The sequence below is a fragment of the Candoia aspera genome, chromosome 3, assembly GCF_035149785.1.
Source record: "Candoia aspera isolate rCanAsp1 chromosome 3, rCanAsp1.hap2, whole genome shotgun sequence".
NCBI lineage: Eukaryota > Metazoa > Chordata > Lepidosauria > Squamata > Boidae > Candoia > Candoia aspera.
This window is the reverse complement of record NC_086155.1, coordinates 195,966,816-195,984,375: the sequence shown is the minus strand read 5'-3', so window position 1 is coordinate 195,984,375 and position 17,560 is coordinate 195,966,816. Positions and strand designations below refer to the sequence as shown.

General features: G+C 41.1%; 1 protein-coding gene across 3 annotated transcripts in view; it reads right to left on the bottom strand.

Annotated features, from left to right (window-relative positions):
- The window catches only part of DEPTOR (DEP domain containing MTOR interacting protein), a 59,363-nt gene that overhangs the window by 29,429 nt on the left and 12,374 nt on the right, over window positions 1-17,560 (bottom strand). For all 3 annotated transcript variants that reach the window (XM_063299627.1, XM_063299629.1, XM_063299628.1), the window contains exons 3-5: window positions 10,460-10,638; window positions 10,154-10,277; window positions 1,595-1,773 (exon numbers count right to left, since the gene is read on the bottom strand). In XM_063299627.1, coding sequence (XP_063155697.1) covers window positions 1,595-1,773; window positions 10,154-10,277; window positions 10,460-10,638 — 482 coding nt within the window. The remainder of the gene's footprint in view (window positions 1-1,594; window positions 1,774-10,153; window positions 10,278-10,459; window positions 10,639-17,560) is intronic.

The following is a 17,560-nucleotide window of genomic DNA, read 5'->3' as shown; positions in this document are numbered from 1 at the left end:
TGTGAGGTTTTTAGCAATGTTTCTGCTAGAAGAAGGAAAACCTACCCCTGGAAGTTTCTGAAGGAACTTGAAAAATGGATATAAAAATGGTAGAAAACATGCCTTGCATGTAAAAAATTCCCCCAGGTTCAGTGTCCAGGCAGTGTTGGAAAAAAATGTTATCTGAAGTTCTGGAGGGTCTGAAGTTATGCAGACCACGCTGACCTCCTAATGGACCTATGATTCCAACTCGGTTTGTAATCTTGCTGTATTCCTGTAGTGATAGGCTGATGATGGATTGTTTTAAAAACCTAATTTCTCTTCTTGACCATTCTTGGAGCAGCCGTTTCTTGAAACACGGAGGATGAGAACTAAGCTGATTACTGTTTGCCATTCAAACTGTGATGCTGTGAAAAAGAAAAGTTTGTCATACCCATTTTAACCTTGGGCTACCTTTTCCCTTTTATCGCCCCTCCCTGTTCTTGCTATTCCAAGGCCAAGGAAATTCATGTTACTATTATACTGCCCACATTGCAGCTGGCATCCTATAAATCACAGTCTTGTGCAACAAGAAGACAAGCTGGCAGCAAGCATTGCATGATTTCCATACCAAGTTCATGGTAGGTAATAAATAAATAAAGCACTGCCTTTCTCAAAGCAATGTCCTTTAAGTACACTGGACTTCCCATAATTCTTTGCAAAGCTATAGGAATCCAACATGGACACAGGGCACAAACAGTATCTGCCAAAGCAAAATCTCAGTTATGACTCCACATAATCAGCATTTCTAAGTGCTGATTTGCTGTAGGGGACAATATCCCCAGCTCTTCTCTCGGCTCTGAAAACGTAACAGCTTTTAGTTCCTAATCTACCTCTTGACATTAGCAGAACTGATATGCTCCTGGCCTGCCAGCAAGTGAAACAGAGACAGGAGTCTTAGGAATTAATTATACTTAAGATGGGGAAGGCAAAAGACTGTTCCATTGGTTTGAATTGGCCTTAGTTTTAGACAGCATTTTTGTTGGATTACTTGAAAGTTTGTATTGAACTAGGAATGACAGCTTTGCCCGAAGTAGAAACAATTACTATGGAACATAGTAATTCTCCCTGAGAATGGCAGAAAAGAAGAAGAAGAGAACGGCAGAAAAGAAGAACAGATATGAGCCTCTCAGATAAAAGGAATGAAGACCACAGAAAAGACTGGGATCACAGTGCCCTATTGATTGATATAAGCCTACACAAGTGGTGATCCTTCCAGATGAATGCAAGCAAATTATTAGCTGTATTCTGTAGCAGTCCTTGGGAATTCCATCCCAGTGTAGTCCAGTTAGAACTGCAAAAAAGGGAGAGTGATGAATCACACCTGATAATTTGCAATTTATATCTGGTGGGCTACAGTTGGCTGGATAAAGTACACTAAGGATAATATTCAGAATAAAACCCGAACATAGAAAAATTGATGCTCCCATTTTTTAGCTAGAATGCCATTCTGAGCTTAAAAAATGGTTCCCCATCCTTGGTTTAAGCAGGATGCCTCTCCTTCCATCTCTCTACTCCCTTTATGGAGACCTTTGACATCTTGGTAGAGTTATGCAACTGAGAACACATTTCTCACCATGTTGTATAATTCCATGCTCCAGCAGCCTACGACCAAGTTGTTCAGCCTCAGCTCTTGTGGCAGCCTCTCCTTCTTGGATCAACCAATCAATCAGTTGGGATGCCATGAAAGTACGTTCATATTTTGCTCCTTCTTCTTCTCTGGCTTGTAAAATAACATTTTCAGTATTCATAAGCCTGTAATGAAAGTAGGGAGTAGGAAGGGAAGGAGTCAATGTACACATAAGTACATAATATTGCAGAAATACATTCTCAAGGTTCCAATTCCTGAATGAACGAATAACCAAGCAATTGCTTTGATCTAAGATCATTAACAAAGCAGATGATCCCATATTTAGCCCACAGCATATCAAGCTGATTTTATGCATAATTAAAGCAAATATCATCTGCTCAACTCTCTTATGCAAATCAAACTCAGAAAGCTAAAGGAGAAATGTCGAGATATGTTAATTCCATAAATAAAGCTACAATTATGCCTCCGCTTTTCACAGGAAATCAGTTGGTAGCCTGTGGGCCAAGTTATAGTTCAACCAATCCATTAGCCTTCCCCAAACTGGTATCTTCCAAATGTATGGAAATTGCAGCTCCTAAAAATTCCAGTCAGTATTAGAATCTAGTCATTCTGGTTGGAGGGTGTGGAACCTGCAGTCCAAATACATCTGGAAAACATCACGTTGAGGACAGTTGGTACAGATTTTTTAATTTATTGAAGCTTCAATGTAATGTAGAGTTTAGATGGGTTCTCAGTACCCATGTTGCTCCTCTTTAATTTCTTCTTCACCCTTAATGGGAGTTATTATCCTGCAAGCCCTTAGTACCATCACAATCCTCCTACTTAACCATTTTTCACATTCCTTTTGTAGTACTTAATAGTTAACAGACATGCCTAATGCACTTGCATAATGAACAAACTTCCACAAATGGAACAACTGTTCTTATAACTATGCCAAACCCTTAAATTGGCCAGGATACAATGATGTTTCAGCCAACATTTCTTTCAACATCTATACTAAGGAGGAAGTAAAGTCATCAAATCATCAAAATTATTTGACAGATGTTTTCCACTTAATTTTTTTAAAAATGGAAGAATTTAATCCCAGATCATTCACTTGGTACAGGTAACATTGTAGAGATAACCCTTGTTTTTATGTCCTTTTTCTCCAAAAGTGATTGATCAAACCAGATGCCATAAGCCCATAGCCTAAAATCCAAAGCCAAACCAAATCTAAAACCCATTAACTAATGGTTTGCAAAACAGCTGTTGCATGAAAATTAGAAACTCTGGTTCTGCAGACACTAAGTGAGGAATTTGTGTTAATTGTTCTTTGACATGGAATGCCAGAAGATAGATTTCAGTAGTGTATTAAACTAAATCGCCATGTATTATTAATACAAGCAGATCACACAGGAATCAAAGTATTAAATGGCTGAAGTCAGGGAAGATTATCAAAAATGAAATGTTTGTGTCATGCATATTTTCAGAGAAATGTATTCAAAAGCAAGTCAAAGTAAAGTTCCCTTTGAACTGAGATCAATTCTTGGGGACTGCACGGACACAGATTCTACATGGATACTACATGGACACAGATTCATGTTGTTTTCTTGGTAAAAAACACAGAAGGACTTTGGCATTGCCTTCTTCTGGAATGAAACTAGAATAAAACTATAAACCTCCTGAATAGTTGCAAGTTTTAGCTGCACATAGCAGTGATCGCATATTTGAATATAGCATCCACCCTTTATCTGCTTATACGTATATAAAATGTGGCAACTTGCATTAAGAAAAAGCAAGCTACAGAATTTTGATTGGATTTTCATTCCAGTCTAAGAACTGAATGTTCTCAATAAGAAAATGTAAAACTGGAACAGTACTCATATCAATGCTTGCAATATAAAGTTGCTAGCTTCATGCTTATTTGAGTGGAAACAGGATATTGGCTTATATCTAGTCCAGCAAGTATTATATCAAAAACGGGCTTAGATGTTTCTAGAAACTGAAGCTCAGAAATTGTTTTTTTAGGATCAAATCCTGTATTTTTTTCCAATAAAAATAAATGTATTTTTTTCTTGGAAATTTTTCTTGTTCAATCTGTGTGATGCACTGTGGAAGATTCCTTTTATTTAGTGCATTAGGAACTATGTTAAATGGCAAAAAGAAGAATATCTCAACAGGATTTTTCTTTGAATCTGTTGACTGAGGATATTTTGAGCAAAGTGAAGGTTTGGGGGTTTAATTGATCAAGTTTCAAATGGTGAATATGTGGTATTTTATAGACCACTTTTTCACATGAAAGCCCAACCATATTCAGGGGAGGAGGCAACATAAAATTGTAACATTGGCTATTCCTATGAATTCTAGGAACGGAAGATTATCAAGTTATGGAAAATGTTTTTTCACCAGGTAATACCTGGGAGCTGAATTTAGAATTTTTTTGAGGAGCCAGGGTTTTCTGCTTTTTTCTTGGAATTGGAGAAAGTGTGGGGAATTGTTTTCTTAAAAAAAACAAAACTATTACAGGATTCACATTGCAGTTTTGTGCACTTTCCAGTTCAAAATGGCAGGAACTATGCCACAGAATTTTTGTCAGAAGGATCTCTTGAATTTGAGGGCCAAAGGCAGTCTACTACTGGTCCACATGAACTTCACAGTGACCTTCATTCTCCTTCTCAATTAGTGAAGGACAAGCAGGACTCTTACTATAACTATTCTCAATCATCCCCTTCTTGGGACCATGGGAGGAATTAATTTTATGCCACATCGCTAGAAGAATTCATCAGTCATTGGAAACCTCTTGTCTGATAAAAGGTAATTAGTACCTTGCATTAGGTAAGTGACCCTTTTCCATCCCATGCCTCATTTAAAAAAAAAAGCTTTCTAGAATAGGACAGTTAATAACCCCTTAATCATTGGAAGAGCCAAAACATTCTAGGTGCTAAATATATAGCTCATCTTAGCTGGAAATAGAAGAGCTAGAGAGATATTTCCAGGGGAAATACATTCACACACACAAAGCTACCTTGTCTTTTATTCACAGAGGAATAAATTCAAGGATATCAACACAAGGGCAATTGTCATCATCATCTTTTGCCATTGCGCTGTGCCACGGTAACAGGAGCTACCAAATGCAATGCAACCAGAGAATCTTCAGATACAAGCCCAGCAGGCAAATCAGTCTCATAATTAAAATTAAAATTACTAGTTGGATGTGCCTGTAATATTGATGGTGTTGTGGGACTGGAATTGTGAGGAAGGAAGGGTGCCAAGAGAAGCAGTTTTCAAGAGGTGATTCACTAGTCTTCTTATCCATTGGCATCACTATAAGCTTCCTTCCTGGTACAAGGAGAGATTTTAGTAGGGAACGTTTAACGGATTCTGTGGTTGTTGGAGGAAAAAGCTCAGCTCCTTCCTCCCGTTTTCCTGTAATTTGTTCTTATTTTAAATTTGAATGCTTTTTTAATTAAACCAAACATACAAACAACAATTTGTTACAGAGGCTGTTGAGATCAGGGTTTCTGGATTAGGTTGCTGGATCTGATACCCAATTAATCAGCAAGATTTATTAAAATGGGACATCTTTAGTCCTACTGCCTAATCGGAGAGAGAAATACAAACGGCCGAAATGTTTTGCTTTTTCTGAAAGATGAGACAAACATTCCAGGTAACTTAGAACCTTCTGATAGAACTTTCTAACTCATACATTTGATTAAAAGTTATGCCAGGGGGGAGGGGGAATTGAGATTTACTACTGTAAAATTGGGATGAGTAGCCTCTTAATATTGCTTTGAGTCAGAACTTGATTAAATTTGGGCTCAAAACGGTCTTTTTCTAGGAAAAAGCTATCCGATAGTTAGAGGTTTATGCAAAGTGAATGATGATGCCTATTCCTGATGTAATTGTCAAGGGAGGAACCCACCCACCCACAAAACGTTCAGATGATTTATTGAGTGCAATCTGCTAACCAATTGTAATCTGTTGTAAGGTATCAATGGGTCAGAACTGACGAAGAATGCCATAACGGAATTCTAAAAATGCTGAATCAGATATGTGTGTGTGCCTTTGAGTCAGTGTTGACTCCTGGCGACTGCCTGGATAAGCCCCTGCAGTTTCCTTGGCAAGATTTCAGAAGGAGATTGCCATTGCCTCCTTCCTAGGGCTGACAGAGAGTGTCTGGCCCAAGGCTTTTGTGCCTATGACGGGACTAGAACTCATGGTCTCCCGGTTTGTAGCCTGGTGCCTTTACCATTACACCAAACTGTCTCGAATCAAATACAGAAGGTAAGTAATAATAGCAACTGCAGTGACACTGGAAACCAAATGCTGTAGCTATTAGAGACAAATACAGATTTTAATAGATGGGCCTCACTTAAATGGAGCATTTGGAGTAAAATTAACACATTAACAAGCTTGGGAAAAGCTGCAGAGCATGGCTTCTAAAATTCTTTCTAACCCCTTTAGCAACAGCAGCCATAGGAAGCATCTGTGTGATGAAGTTGCATCTACGTGTGCATGTATGTCTTGTGACAGTTTTCCCCATGTGTTGCACATGAGGTCTGTATGTGTAAGTAAATAAGTAAATAAGTCAATATTTACTTACCTGAACAGAGAAACAGAATGACCATGGGCGGGCAAAAAAGCAGCAGGAGAGGGAGCGACTTCTGACTTCCTGCCGGCTTCCCCATTGACTTTGCTTGTGGGAAGCTGGCAGGGAGCATTGGAAATCACGATCACATGACCATGGGGATGCTGCAACGGCCGCAACTTTGCAAATAAAACTGGTCTGAACATCGTGGAAATTTCAATTCCACAGGAATAATGGGTCCCGGATTTTTTACGCATTCTTTAAGTTAGCGAATTTTAGCCACCTTGATTCAAAAATTGTTGTGGTGTTTATTTATTTATTTATCAAATTTGTCACCGCCCATCTCCTCTGACCGGAGGGACTCTGGGCGGTTTACAGCACAGAATAAATATACAATAAAAACTCAAGTAAAAACACAGTAAAATTCCAATAAAATCCCGTTAAAAACCAAAACAATTTCTTAACTACCCCAGCTCATAAAATCCAGATGGCTATGATCTCTTCAACCATCATGTAGGAGGGGCACTTCAAGGCACCAGCCAACCCCAAGTATGGCGATTCTCCTCCCTGCCCCAAGCCAGGTCTTCAACTTCCTCCGGAAGGCTAAAAGCGATGGGGCTAATCTTACCTCCGGGGGCAGGATGTTCCAAAGGGCGGGAGCTACTGCCGAGAAGGCCCGCCTCCTGGACCCTGCCAGATGGAATTCTCTTATTGACGGGGTCCGCAGCATGCCCTCTCTGCATGAACGGGTGGGACGGGCTGATGATACGGGCAAGAGGCGGTCCCTCAGGTAACCCGATCCCATGCCATGTAGGGCTTTAAAGGTGATAACCAACACCTTGAATTGGACCTGGAAGCAAACTGGCATCCAAGGCAGCTCGCGTAGCAAAGGTGTTATGTGCGCCCTTCTAGGGGCACCAAAAATAGCCCGCGCAGCCGCATTCTGGACCAGCTGAAGCTTCCGGATACTCTTCAAGGGTAGCCCCATGTAGAGTGCATTGCAGTAGTCTATATGGGAGATAATAAGGGCATGAGTGACTATCCGAAGGGCTTCCCGATCCAGGAAAGGGATAATGCACTGTTTGGGCTAACTTGAGGGTACAAACAGACAAACAGATAGTGCTATTGCCAGCGCTTCTGTAGCTAGGTTGAATAATAAAGGTGATAAGGAGTAACCCTGCTTGGTACCTCTTAAAATTGTGAAAGATTCTGAATCGTAACTGTTGAGTCTTATCAAGGCTTTCGTTGGTCCGTATATGTGTTCAATCATCTTACAAAAGCTAGCCCCAAATGTAAATTTATTTAACATTTGTTTTAAAAATGGTAGTTCCAGAGAATCATGTGAAAGGTATCACAGTCCACAGAAGGAGAGGAGGCGTGGGAAGCGTTTCAGAAGGGACCCTCCCTAGTTTTCCAGAGAGTAAAAAGAAGGGAGGGGAGAAATACTTTCAGTCTTGCAAGGTTCTGTTAATGTGACCTTACAATGAAGATAAAGCTAGGGCGTGCTTCTTGTCTGGACCGCCTTGCAGGGCTAACACAATTGGACAAGGACAGCAAAGCGGGAGAAAACCAGTTTAGGCATTACAAAAGGATGATGTTCCCCAGTAACGAAAGAACACCTTCCAAGGACTCCTGGCATCTAACCTTTAATGGCACCTCCCATATATTCTTGTCCACAATTAAAGACAAACAGCTACACCACTTCAAATAACAAGTAATTATTTGACAATATTTAAAAAAAAACCCCTCATCTGTCACTATGTATAATCTCTACAGCTTCCATCTCTCTTTTCCTTAATTTTGGCTTTAATTGTGACACGATAATACCGTCATCTACAGCAGACAATCAAAATGCAATCTGTTTTCTGTAAGATGCACCATAAATAGCCACCGATGCTTATTCAGGTTGGGAGCGTTGCCCCAAAGTATCCAATTTAATTTGCCCAATTACACAATGGTTCACCTTTTGTATTACTCACATCTAGCAAAGGTCAACTGCTAGTAAATGTCAACACCCATGTTCCAAGCAAGCTGTGATGCTGGAGCAAAAATCACATGCATTTTATTGTGGACAGAGGGTATGATTTATATCCATTGTTATTTGACCCAAACAATCTAGCAGGACATTCAATATTTCCCATGCAACCTTCTGTTCCGAATCTTAATAATATGCTGTGGATTTATCCTCTATAACCTTTGCTAGTTTTAGCATATCATTTCTGTTGGGGGAAAAAACGAAGAGCTGAGACAGGATGAAAATCATGTCATTAAATGAGTAATGTATATATTAATTCTTTAAGACGTTAGAGATGCCACTTAACCCTATTTTTCCCATACCGAAAAAAAGCAGCAACTCAAAATTATTTATAATATATATAAACTAAAATAATCAAACACGCTGGTAAGCTAAAAAGAGTGAAAGAAAAAAATTAAACACCACAAGACACCTCCTCCTTTGTGTTGCAGTTGTCTCATCCATCCCATAAATTATATTTATACATACATTTTAAATATATAAATATAATATATAAATATACATACATACATACATTGCATTATACTGGGATTCCCGCTCTGAAATCAGGAAGGGGGCTCCGATCTCATATAAAGACACATGACATGGGATTGCTATTCCCAGCTCCTGCTGATAGTTCAGCTGTTCTGCCCTCCCTGCCGGAACTCTACAGAACGCCGTGAGGAATACAACATGGGAAGTTTGGGAGAAATGTTAGATCCGCACCTCCTCACGCTGCTATTTTACAATCCGTCTGAAAGTTGCGATCAGCCTCAGTATTAGTCTAAATTGACTCCCTCCTCCTGCTTTTAAAAAAAGGCTTCTTTTCTTGTTCCTCCCTATCCTCACTTTGGCCCAGGCCTGGTATCACTAGGAGAGCTTTTTAAGATTGGAGCTTTCTAAATTAATGGGCTAGGATTGCTCTGTAAGCAGTTGGAGTGTTAAAGGAGAAATGCTTATACTTGGCAGTAGAAAGCAACTGAAGGAGAAGGTGCCTTAATTTCTTTGGGGAGAAGGGGTGTGTGTGTGTGTGTGTGTGTCCCACCTTTATTATTTTTATAAATAACTCAAGGCAGGAAACACCTTTATTATTTTTATAAATAACTCAAGGCTCCCCAGAGTCACTTGCTGAGATGGGCAGCTATAGAAATCCAATAAATACATACATACATACATACATACATCATACCTAATACTCCTTCCTCCTCCTCTTTTCCCCACAACAACCACCCTGTGAGGTGAGTTGGGCTGAGAGAGAGTGACTGGCCCAAGGTCGCCCAGCCGGCTTTCATGGCTAAGGCGGGACTAGAACCCTCATACCATGCCTGATTGGCTCTTGGGCTGAGAGAGAGTGACTGGCCCAAGGTCGCCCAGCCGGCTTTCATGGCTAAGGCGGGACTAGAACCCTCATACCATGCCTGATTGGCTCTTGGGCTGAGAGAACGTGACTGGCCCATGGTCGCCCAGCCGGCTTTCATGCCTCAGGCGGTACTAGAACTTACCATCACCTGGTTTCTAGCCTGGTGCCTTAACCACTAGACCAAGCTGGCTAGTTTGACCTTATATATAAGGTCTTGCCACTGAGAAAGCACTCCTGTATGCTCACTCACCATGACTTTGAAGGCAATAGAACATACCAGCGGGAAACAACACCTGATCTTAAGGACAAGTGGATTCACATGGGAGAGTAGTGTTCGAGCAAGCAAGTCTGAATCCACTTAGGGTTTTAAAGATGGACAGATTGCTTCCTCATGACCATGGGGTTAACTGGAGCTACCAGCCTTTTTATTTCTTTTATACTGACAGTGTTTCTGCAAGTATTGGTCCCAATGCTTTCCTCTCCAAAAAGCCCCATGCTCTTTTGCCTATATATGTCACAACACCCACAATGGAACAACAGACACAAAGGAGAACGATGGGAAAGACTAGCTGTCCCTTTTAACCTACTGCGTGTGCAACATACTTTTCATATATTCTCTGTCCTCTCATGAAAGCCTTCACTTCGTTGTCAAGTGGGAACGTTCCATCATCTTTCCTAAAGCGGTAGAAAAGTTTTTGATCCTTGAATTCCTTATGCTCATCACAAACTGAAACATAAAACACAGGAAATCAGGATGAAACACTCCAGATGTTTTTATTTAGGTTTTGTGGTTTCATGTTAGATTTCCAAACCGTGGCACTCACCTCCCCAATGCAGCCTCAGCTCTTTCAGGAGCCCTAACTAGCATTTCTGGATAAGAGCTCGGGAACGCTGATTCTTTTCACTCACCGTGGTGGATAATACTACGATCCAGTAACTTCTGCACAAGTTTAATTGCTGTCTCTCTGTCAGAGGCCTCCTTGTGATCAATCAGCCAGTCAATCAATTCTTTGGCAACAAAACAATTTGGGTAAGTCTTCAGGTGATGTCTTCGGTCCTTAATAATTTTTTCTTCATGCAGCCTGAGCCTGTGAAACAAATGATATCACACTGAAAACCAACTTTCTATGGAATTTGTCTTTACATTGCAAGCTGAAAAGGATGAGTGCTCCCTTGTATTTTTGGACTTGCAAGCAGAGATGGTCAAATGTGTCAACTTCTCACTTTTTTCCAATTATACATTCAATGGCCAGAAAAGACTTCCTGCTGCTGAAGTTAATATTATTCAAAATATGAAGGGCATCAGGATGAAGCAGGTTGTACCTTGGGTCTTCATCCTTCCTCTCATTAATTAAACTCAGAAATAAAAGAGCAAGTGGATCCAAAAGTAACAGATATAGTGCTCCAACTTTAGCCCAAGGCTCCCCAACTTTTTAGGACTGAAAGGGCACCTCTGGAACTTTAAGAAATTATTATGGGGAATATTACAAAATGGTTGTTTTACCTATTCACAAAATGGCTACTATAATGACCATGGCAAGTCATAAAATACCTATTTCCAACAAAGCAAAGTAGTAAGTTGTCCCACAATACACATTCTAGCCTTAGCACCTTTCTTTGTCAAGCAGACATTCTCATGTTCCTTCTGAAAGAACAGCGTCAGTAAACTACTGCTTTAATGGTCTAACAGAAGTGGTGTTAAAGCAGAATAGCCATTACTGAACAGGATTTTTCATATGCATATTTTCCATACGTGCAGAAGCATAAAGTTGTAAAAACAGATTTGTCCACTGCAATCAAAGTCTGCCATATTGAATTCCCTCGAGACCAAGGAGAAGAGTTGTGTGATTCCACAGGGAAATTCCAGGCATGTTTTCTTCCTTGCTATTTTTTAAAAGTAAGACTTTGATTTATGAAGCTAGAAAACAAAAACTTTTGCAGATTAATTTTTAATGTTTCCCATATAGGATCCTGGGAAATTTAGTTTAATTAGAACTGAGAACTCTCTGCTAAAAAATCTCTTGTTCATTTCCTGGAATCACAGTTCTGGGGCTATTTGGGAGAGATGACAACAATTAGCTCAGTAGCATTGCTACAATCAAGATCTGTTGGGCATTTGTAAGCCTAGCAGATGGTGGAATTGGTTCTTGGCCTAACAGGCAATAAAAACATGAGTTCACAAAAGTACTTTTCCACCACGATACACTGAAATGCATAAACATGTTCCAATATGTTTATTAAAATAAGTTTGCACGTCAGCTACAGCCAAGAATAATTTTCTCATGTAAGTGCTAACAAGCCTGGAATTACAACATTATTTGCAATATCCTGCCACCAAAGGACTTTAATAATTATATGCAGAGTTAAAAGTGAAGGTTGTGAACGCATAGTGTTTACAAAGATGAGTTAGTATTTCAGGCTCAGAAATGGAAATAATCAACAGGAACAGTTTCAGACATTTTAGTACAGTAGTAAATCTAAGCAGAAAGTACTGCTTGTCAGAAATCTGAGAACTTATATACCTTTCCAGGATGTTTCTGACAGATACTTATGACAGAAGGATATGCAAGGAAAATTCTTTTCAGAGAAAACTGTCTCTAAGTGCCCTAAATTTTCTCTTGCGGAGATCAACAATGTTCAAGGCTTCATTTGGCCTAGAAAAGGGCCTTGATTTGGATTTTCTCATGGCCAGTATGAATCAACATATTCAGAATTAAAGCTAGTCATGTATGTGTGTGGGTGTGTATATGAATTTTTCAAAGCAGTAAAAGTATACAAAAAAAAGATAGTAAGAAAAAGGAAAAAAAGGAATGAAAAAAGAAGAAAACATACAGGTATGCCTTCTGCCCTTCTTTCTATTAATTATCATCTTATTCTTTGCCCCATCTTCATCTCTTTTTAATGCCCAAATCCCGAAATCATAAATTTGATCTTTTCTTGCTGCAACAAAAAGTCCATACAAGGTTTCCAGTCTTTCAAAAAAAAAAAAAATCTTTGTTGTTTCTTCTCTGACCAGCTTCACCATTTCTGCAAATTTAGTTCATTTTATAACCCAATCTTCCATGTTGTGTATTTCGTTACTTTTCCAACTTTTTGCGTACAATCCTCTTGCCACACAGAATTAAAGCTGGGCTTTAACCAAACTATAAAATTGTCATACAAACCATGCCTTCGTTATTTTGCCAGTTTGGTCCAGTGGTTAAGGTGCTGGGCTAGAAACCAGGAGACTGAGAGTTCTAGTTCTGCCTTAGGCATGAAAGCCAGCTGGGTGACCTTGGGCCAGTAACTCTCTCTCAGCCCAATCCACCTCACCAGGTTGTTGTTGTGGTGAAAATAGGAGGAGGAAGGAGTATTAGGTATATTCGCCACCTTGAGTTATTTATAAAAATAATAAAGGCTGGATAAAAATTAAATTAATAATAATAATAATAATTTCAGGGTATGAAAAACAGATGTTCTTTACAAAAAACATGTATAGGAAAACAGTATGATTTCTCCAGATGTTCAACCAGCATTTCTAAACCTATTTTAAAATCTAAAGAAACTGGATGATGCCCCAAAATTTGGGAAAGAGCCAAAGTTCTGTGGTTGACACTGAACAACAGGGGATCTTTCCCAAGGGCTATACAGTGATTTTGAACAGCATGCTGAGACATGCTTGGGATAGTTATATGTGGGGAAATGATAAAAGCTATACAGGTAGTCCTCGCTTAATGTCCATTCGTTTAGTGATAGTTTGGACTTATGATGGTGCTGGGAAAACCAACTTGTGACCAGTCCTCGTACTTACAACCATCACAGCATCCCCACGGTCATGTGATTGCAGTTTGGGTGCTTGGCAACCGGTTCACATTTATGACTGTCTCAGCATGCTGCAGTCACACGATCACCATTTTCAACCTTACCAGCCAGCTTCCAGCAAGCAAAATCAATGGGGAACTGCATGGTTTCTTTAACGACCATGTGGTTTGCTTAATGGCAGCAGCAATTCGCTTAAGAATCGCCACAAAAAAGTCATAAAATTGGGTCGGATTCACTTAATGACTGCTTCGCTTAGCATCCAAAATTCCAGTCCCAATTGTGGTCATTAAGTGAGGACTACCTGTATTTGATTTTTAAATTTATTTTTATTGGTTTACTGCTATTTGTATGTCTCTTAAACCCTAAAGGGTCCAAGTGATTTACAAATAATCCCCAAAAGACAATAAAAACAGTAACATAAATCATAAACCAGACAGCTAACAACAACAACTTCCTATTCATCATCACAACAAGGAAAACCTTTCTCTGTAACAGTATCTCCTGCAGGGTGGAAACCAACTGAACTATATATAAAATATAGTTCAGTTGTACATTCTACGGTCAAGTATTTTAATCATTGCTCGTGCCCTACTAACAATTTCAACTTATTTATTTATTATTTATTTATCATATCATATTTATATAGCTGCCGATCTCACAGAGAGTGACTCTGGGTGGCATACAACACTCAATTAAAAACACCCAATAAATCCATATAAAACAATCACCATTAAAAACTATAAAACTATTCATCATTTTTACCACACTCTGGGATCTGCATGCAAAGTTTTGGGGGTCCACATGCAGGTCTGGGCAGTTGCAATGGAATGTGGGAAAGACCTCGGGATAATGGGCCAAGAAACGCTGCCTGGGGAATGGTCAGATAAGAGGCAGCACAGCCTGCAGCTGGATAGTGGGTGGGGCAAGAAGCTCAGAAGGGACCCTCCCTAAGTTCTTGGGCTGTAAAAGAGACAGCAGGAGAATTGTACTTTCAGACTTGCAAGATTCTGTTAATGTAGCTTTACAATAAAGTAGCATTAGCTTATCTGGTTGTGTTTCCTGTCTGGTCTACCTAGTAAGGCTGACATCAGTGTTCCTCCACTGTAATCTGTTCAATTACTTCTGTGGTCAAGTAAGGCTGGAAAGCTGCCCATCTGGAAGTATGGAGAGCTGTTCTCCTTCAAGATGGACAATAGTTAGCTGGGTTGATGCACAATGTGACTCGGTGTAAGGCAGCTACTTATGTTCTTTACTGTGTGTCAAAAGCAAATGTATTCAAAAAGCAGCTCAATCTGTTTAGAAGAAATTTACTTTTATTTCCTCTTTGTTGCAGTAGAATTACTTTGGTTTTAGGAACTTTGCCTAAAGCTTCATCCTAAAACCAAAGTAATTCTACTGCAACAAAGAGGAAATAAAGGGTTATTATTGTGATTATTGCTCAGGTTTTATTGCAAAATAATGTATCAAAGGTTACGGCTAACAAGGAGTAGCTGGCCAGAGGTGGAAAGCTCATGGACTTTGGTTTGATGTAAGCAAGGTACACCACTGATTTATTATTCTCCAAACTGGAACAAAAAGTGTGGTCATAAGATAAAGCGAGGGTATTTTTATGTTGTTGTTTATTCGTTTAGTCGCTTCCGACTCTTCGTGACTTCATGGACCAGCCCACGCCAGAGCTTCCTGTCGGTCGTCAACACCCCCAGCTCCCCCAGGGACGAGTCCGTCACCTCTAGAATATCATCCATCCATCTTGCCCTTGGTCGGCCCCTCTTCCTTTTGCGAGGGTATTTTTATACTTACAACAATATTGTAACTACCAGTAGTGAACGCAGATAATTCTAAGCTCTGGACTTAATGACCTGACAGGCCCACCTCATTAGAGGGTAACTGATACAGGTAGTCCACAACTTACGACCACAATTGGGACCAAAATTTCCGTCGCTAAGCAATGCAATCGTACAGCACAATGACACATGTCCACATTGCTTAGCGACAGCAATCTCAGCAATCCCCGTTGCTGTTGTTAACCGAATTCCACTGGTCGTTAGCCAGGACCCACCCCAAGCTAAGTCATTCTGGGCTTGGTCCCTCCCAGCCGCAAGCCTCGATACGGTAAGGGCAGGGCTTCTCAGCCAGGGGTCCGTGGCACCCTAGGGTTCTGCGAGAGGACACTAGGGGTTCCCTGAGAAACCAAGATTTATTTTAAAAATTATTTCAAATTCAGGCAACTGCATATTAAAAAGGTAAGTTTCATTCTTTATGTTTAGTTTAAGAACACTGTTAATGCATATACGCAGGCCTACACATGAAATGAATATAATAATTTTGCAACTTCTGGCCTGTATTTGAGCCTGAATGTGCAGGGGTTCCCCAAGGCCTGAAAAATATTTCAGGGGTTCCTCCAGAGTCAAAAGGTTGAGAAAGGCTGGGTAAGGGACTGTCTCTTCTTCAACTCCACCCACCCGCCTATTTCCCCCCATCTCTGCCCTTTTGGCCATCCTGCACCCTGCCTTGAGAGGTGGCAAGCAGCCCCAGAACCACGCAGCTCTGGGGCTGCTTGCCACGCTGAAGCTCAGAGGCTTCTTGCATGCCACAAGAAGGCTCTGGGGCTGCAAAAAGCCCCTGAGCTGCAGTGCAGTGCAGCGCAGTGCAGAGCCCAGCCCCAGCACAGCACAAAGAGGCTTCCTGGCGCACCATGGCTCTGGGAATTCTTGCAGCCCCTGAGCCATGTGGAGTGCAAAGCCACAGCCGCTGCCACCCCTGAAGGCCACAGCCGCCCCAGCCCTGTCCCAGCCACAGTTGCCACCCTGCACTCTGGGGCCCCTGCTGCCCTGTGCTCCACCAGCTGACCTTCACCATCTTCTTGCTCCCACGGCTAAGGTGTGCCCACTCTTTCCTGGGCAGCTGCTGGCCATGTGAAGCCATCTTCCCAAGGTTTCACAAGGAAACCACTGTGCGCAACCTTCAGAAGAAAGCCTCATGCAGCCAGCAGCTGCTTCGTGAAGGGCCAGGCTAGGCATGTTTGATCAGCAGAGGGAACACGAAGATGGCGAAGGTCAGGTAGGGCGGCAGAGGCCGTGGAATGCAGGGGGCCAAAAGGGCATAGATGGGAGGGAGATAGGTGAGGGGGGGAGTTGAAGTGCCCTGTGGTCATAAGTGCAGGTGGGCTGCCAAGCGCCCAAATTTTGATCATGTGACCACGGGGGCACTGCAACGGCCATAACTTCGGGGACCGGTCATAAGTCCCTTTGTTCAGTGCTGCCATAACTTAGAACAGTCACTGAATGGATGGTTATAAGTCAAGGACTTCCTGTATCAAAAGGCTACACCACTTCTGCTGAACTTGGAAGCTCTCTGGGGTAAAGCTTCCCAAGGCAGATGTGAACTAGGCTGAAATTCCCCAGAGGCTTGAAGAGCATGGCTAAGAACTAAATTTTTATTGTATTTCAGGAATGAAACCATTACAGACAGCTGACACTAACTGGGCTGTTTGAGGCTGATATAGAACTCACATCTCCTCCTAGTTCAAATTCAGTGGCCTCTTTTCCTGCGTTGTCTGATCTGTAATGGAATTCTTGTCTTCCATTTCTCATGCTCACTTGTTACTAACATTTACCTGCTGATATTTCCTGCATTCTTCCTCTGATAATTTCTTGCCAGTAACGGGATCCTGCCACCCTGGACATCTGACCTAAAGCAGGTGGTGAAAGCCCCCCCAACTCAAGCTGGGGTTAGGGGGATAATGCCAGGTGAAAAGCTACCTGGAAGATAGGTGGTGGCCCTGGGAACTACCAAGCTGCTACCCCAAGGGGGGGAAGGGTTAGGCCAGGGTATGAAGACCTAGAGGACTTCTGGGAGAAGCAAGGTGAGATTCCCAGCCTTCTGTCCTATGGGCTCTGCTGTGCCACTCCAGAATAGCTCTTTTTAATATTAATCTTCTATTCCAACCTGTAAAAGCTAAGTCACCAAAAACACATGACACGGGATAGTGACTTAAATTTTTCAGTAACTTTCAATGGACCAATAAATCTCCCTGTACAGTAGTTTAAGCAAAGCCACCACAATTATCTCCCCTTCCCTTTTCTGCTGAGTGAAGGGGAAAACAAGAGCAAATTTGCAAGAGGAAAGATTTGTGTACAAATTTCTAATAAAACCACTGAAAATAAATTCTATTGGGGTTCAGTATGTTCCAAACTTCAAAGTTCCCCT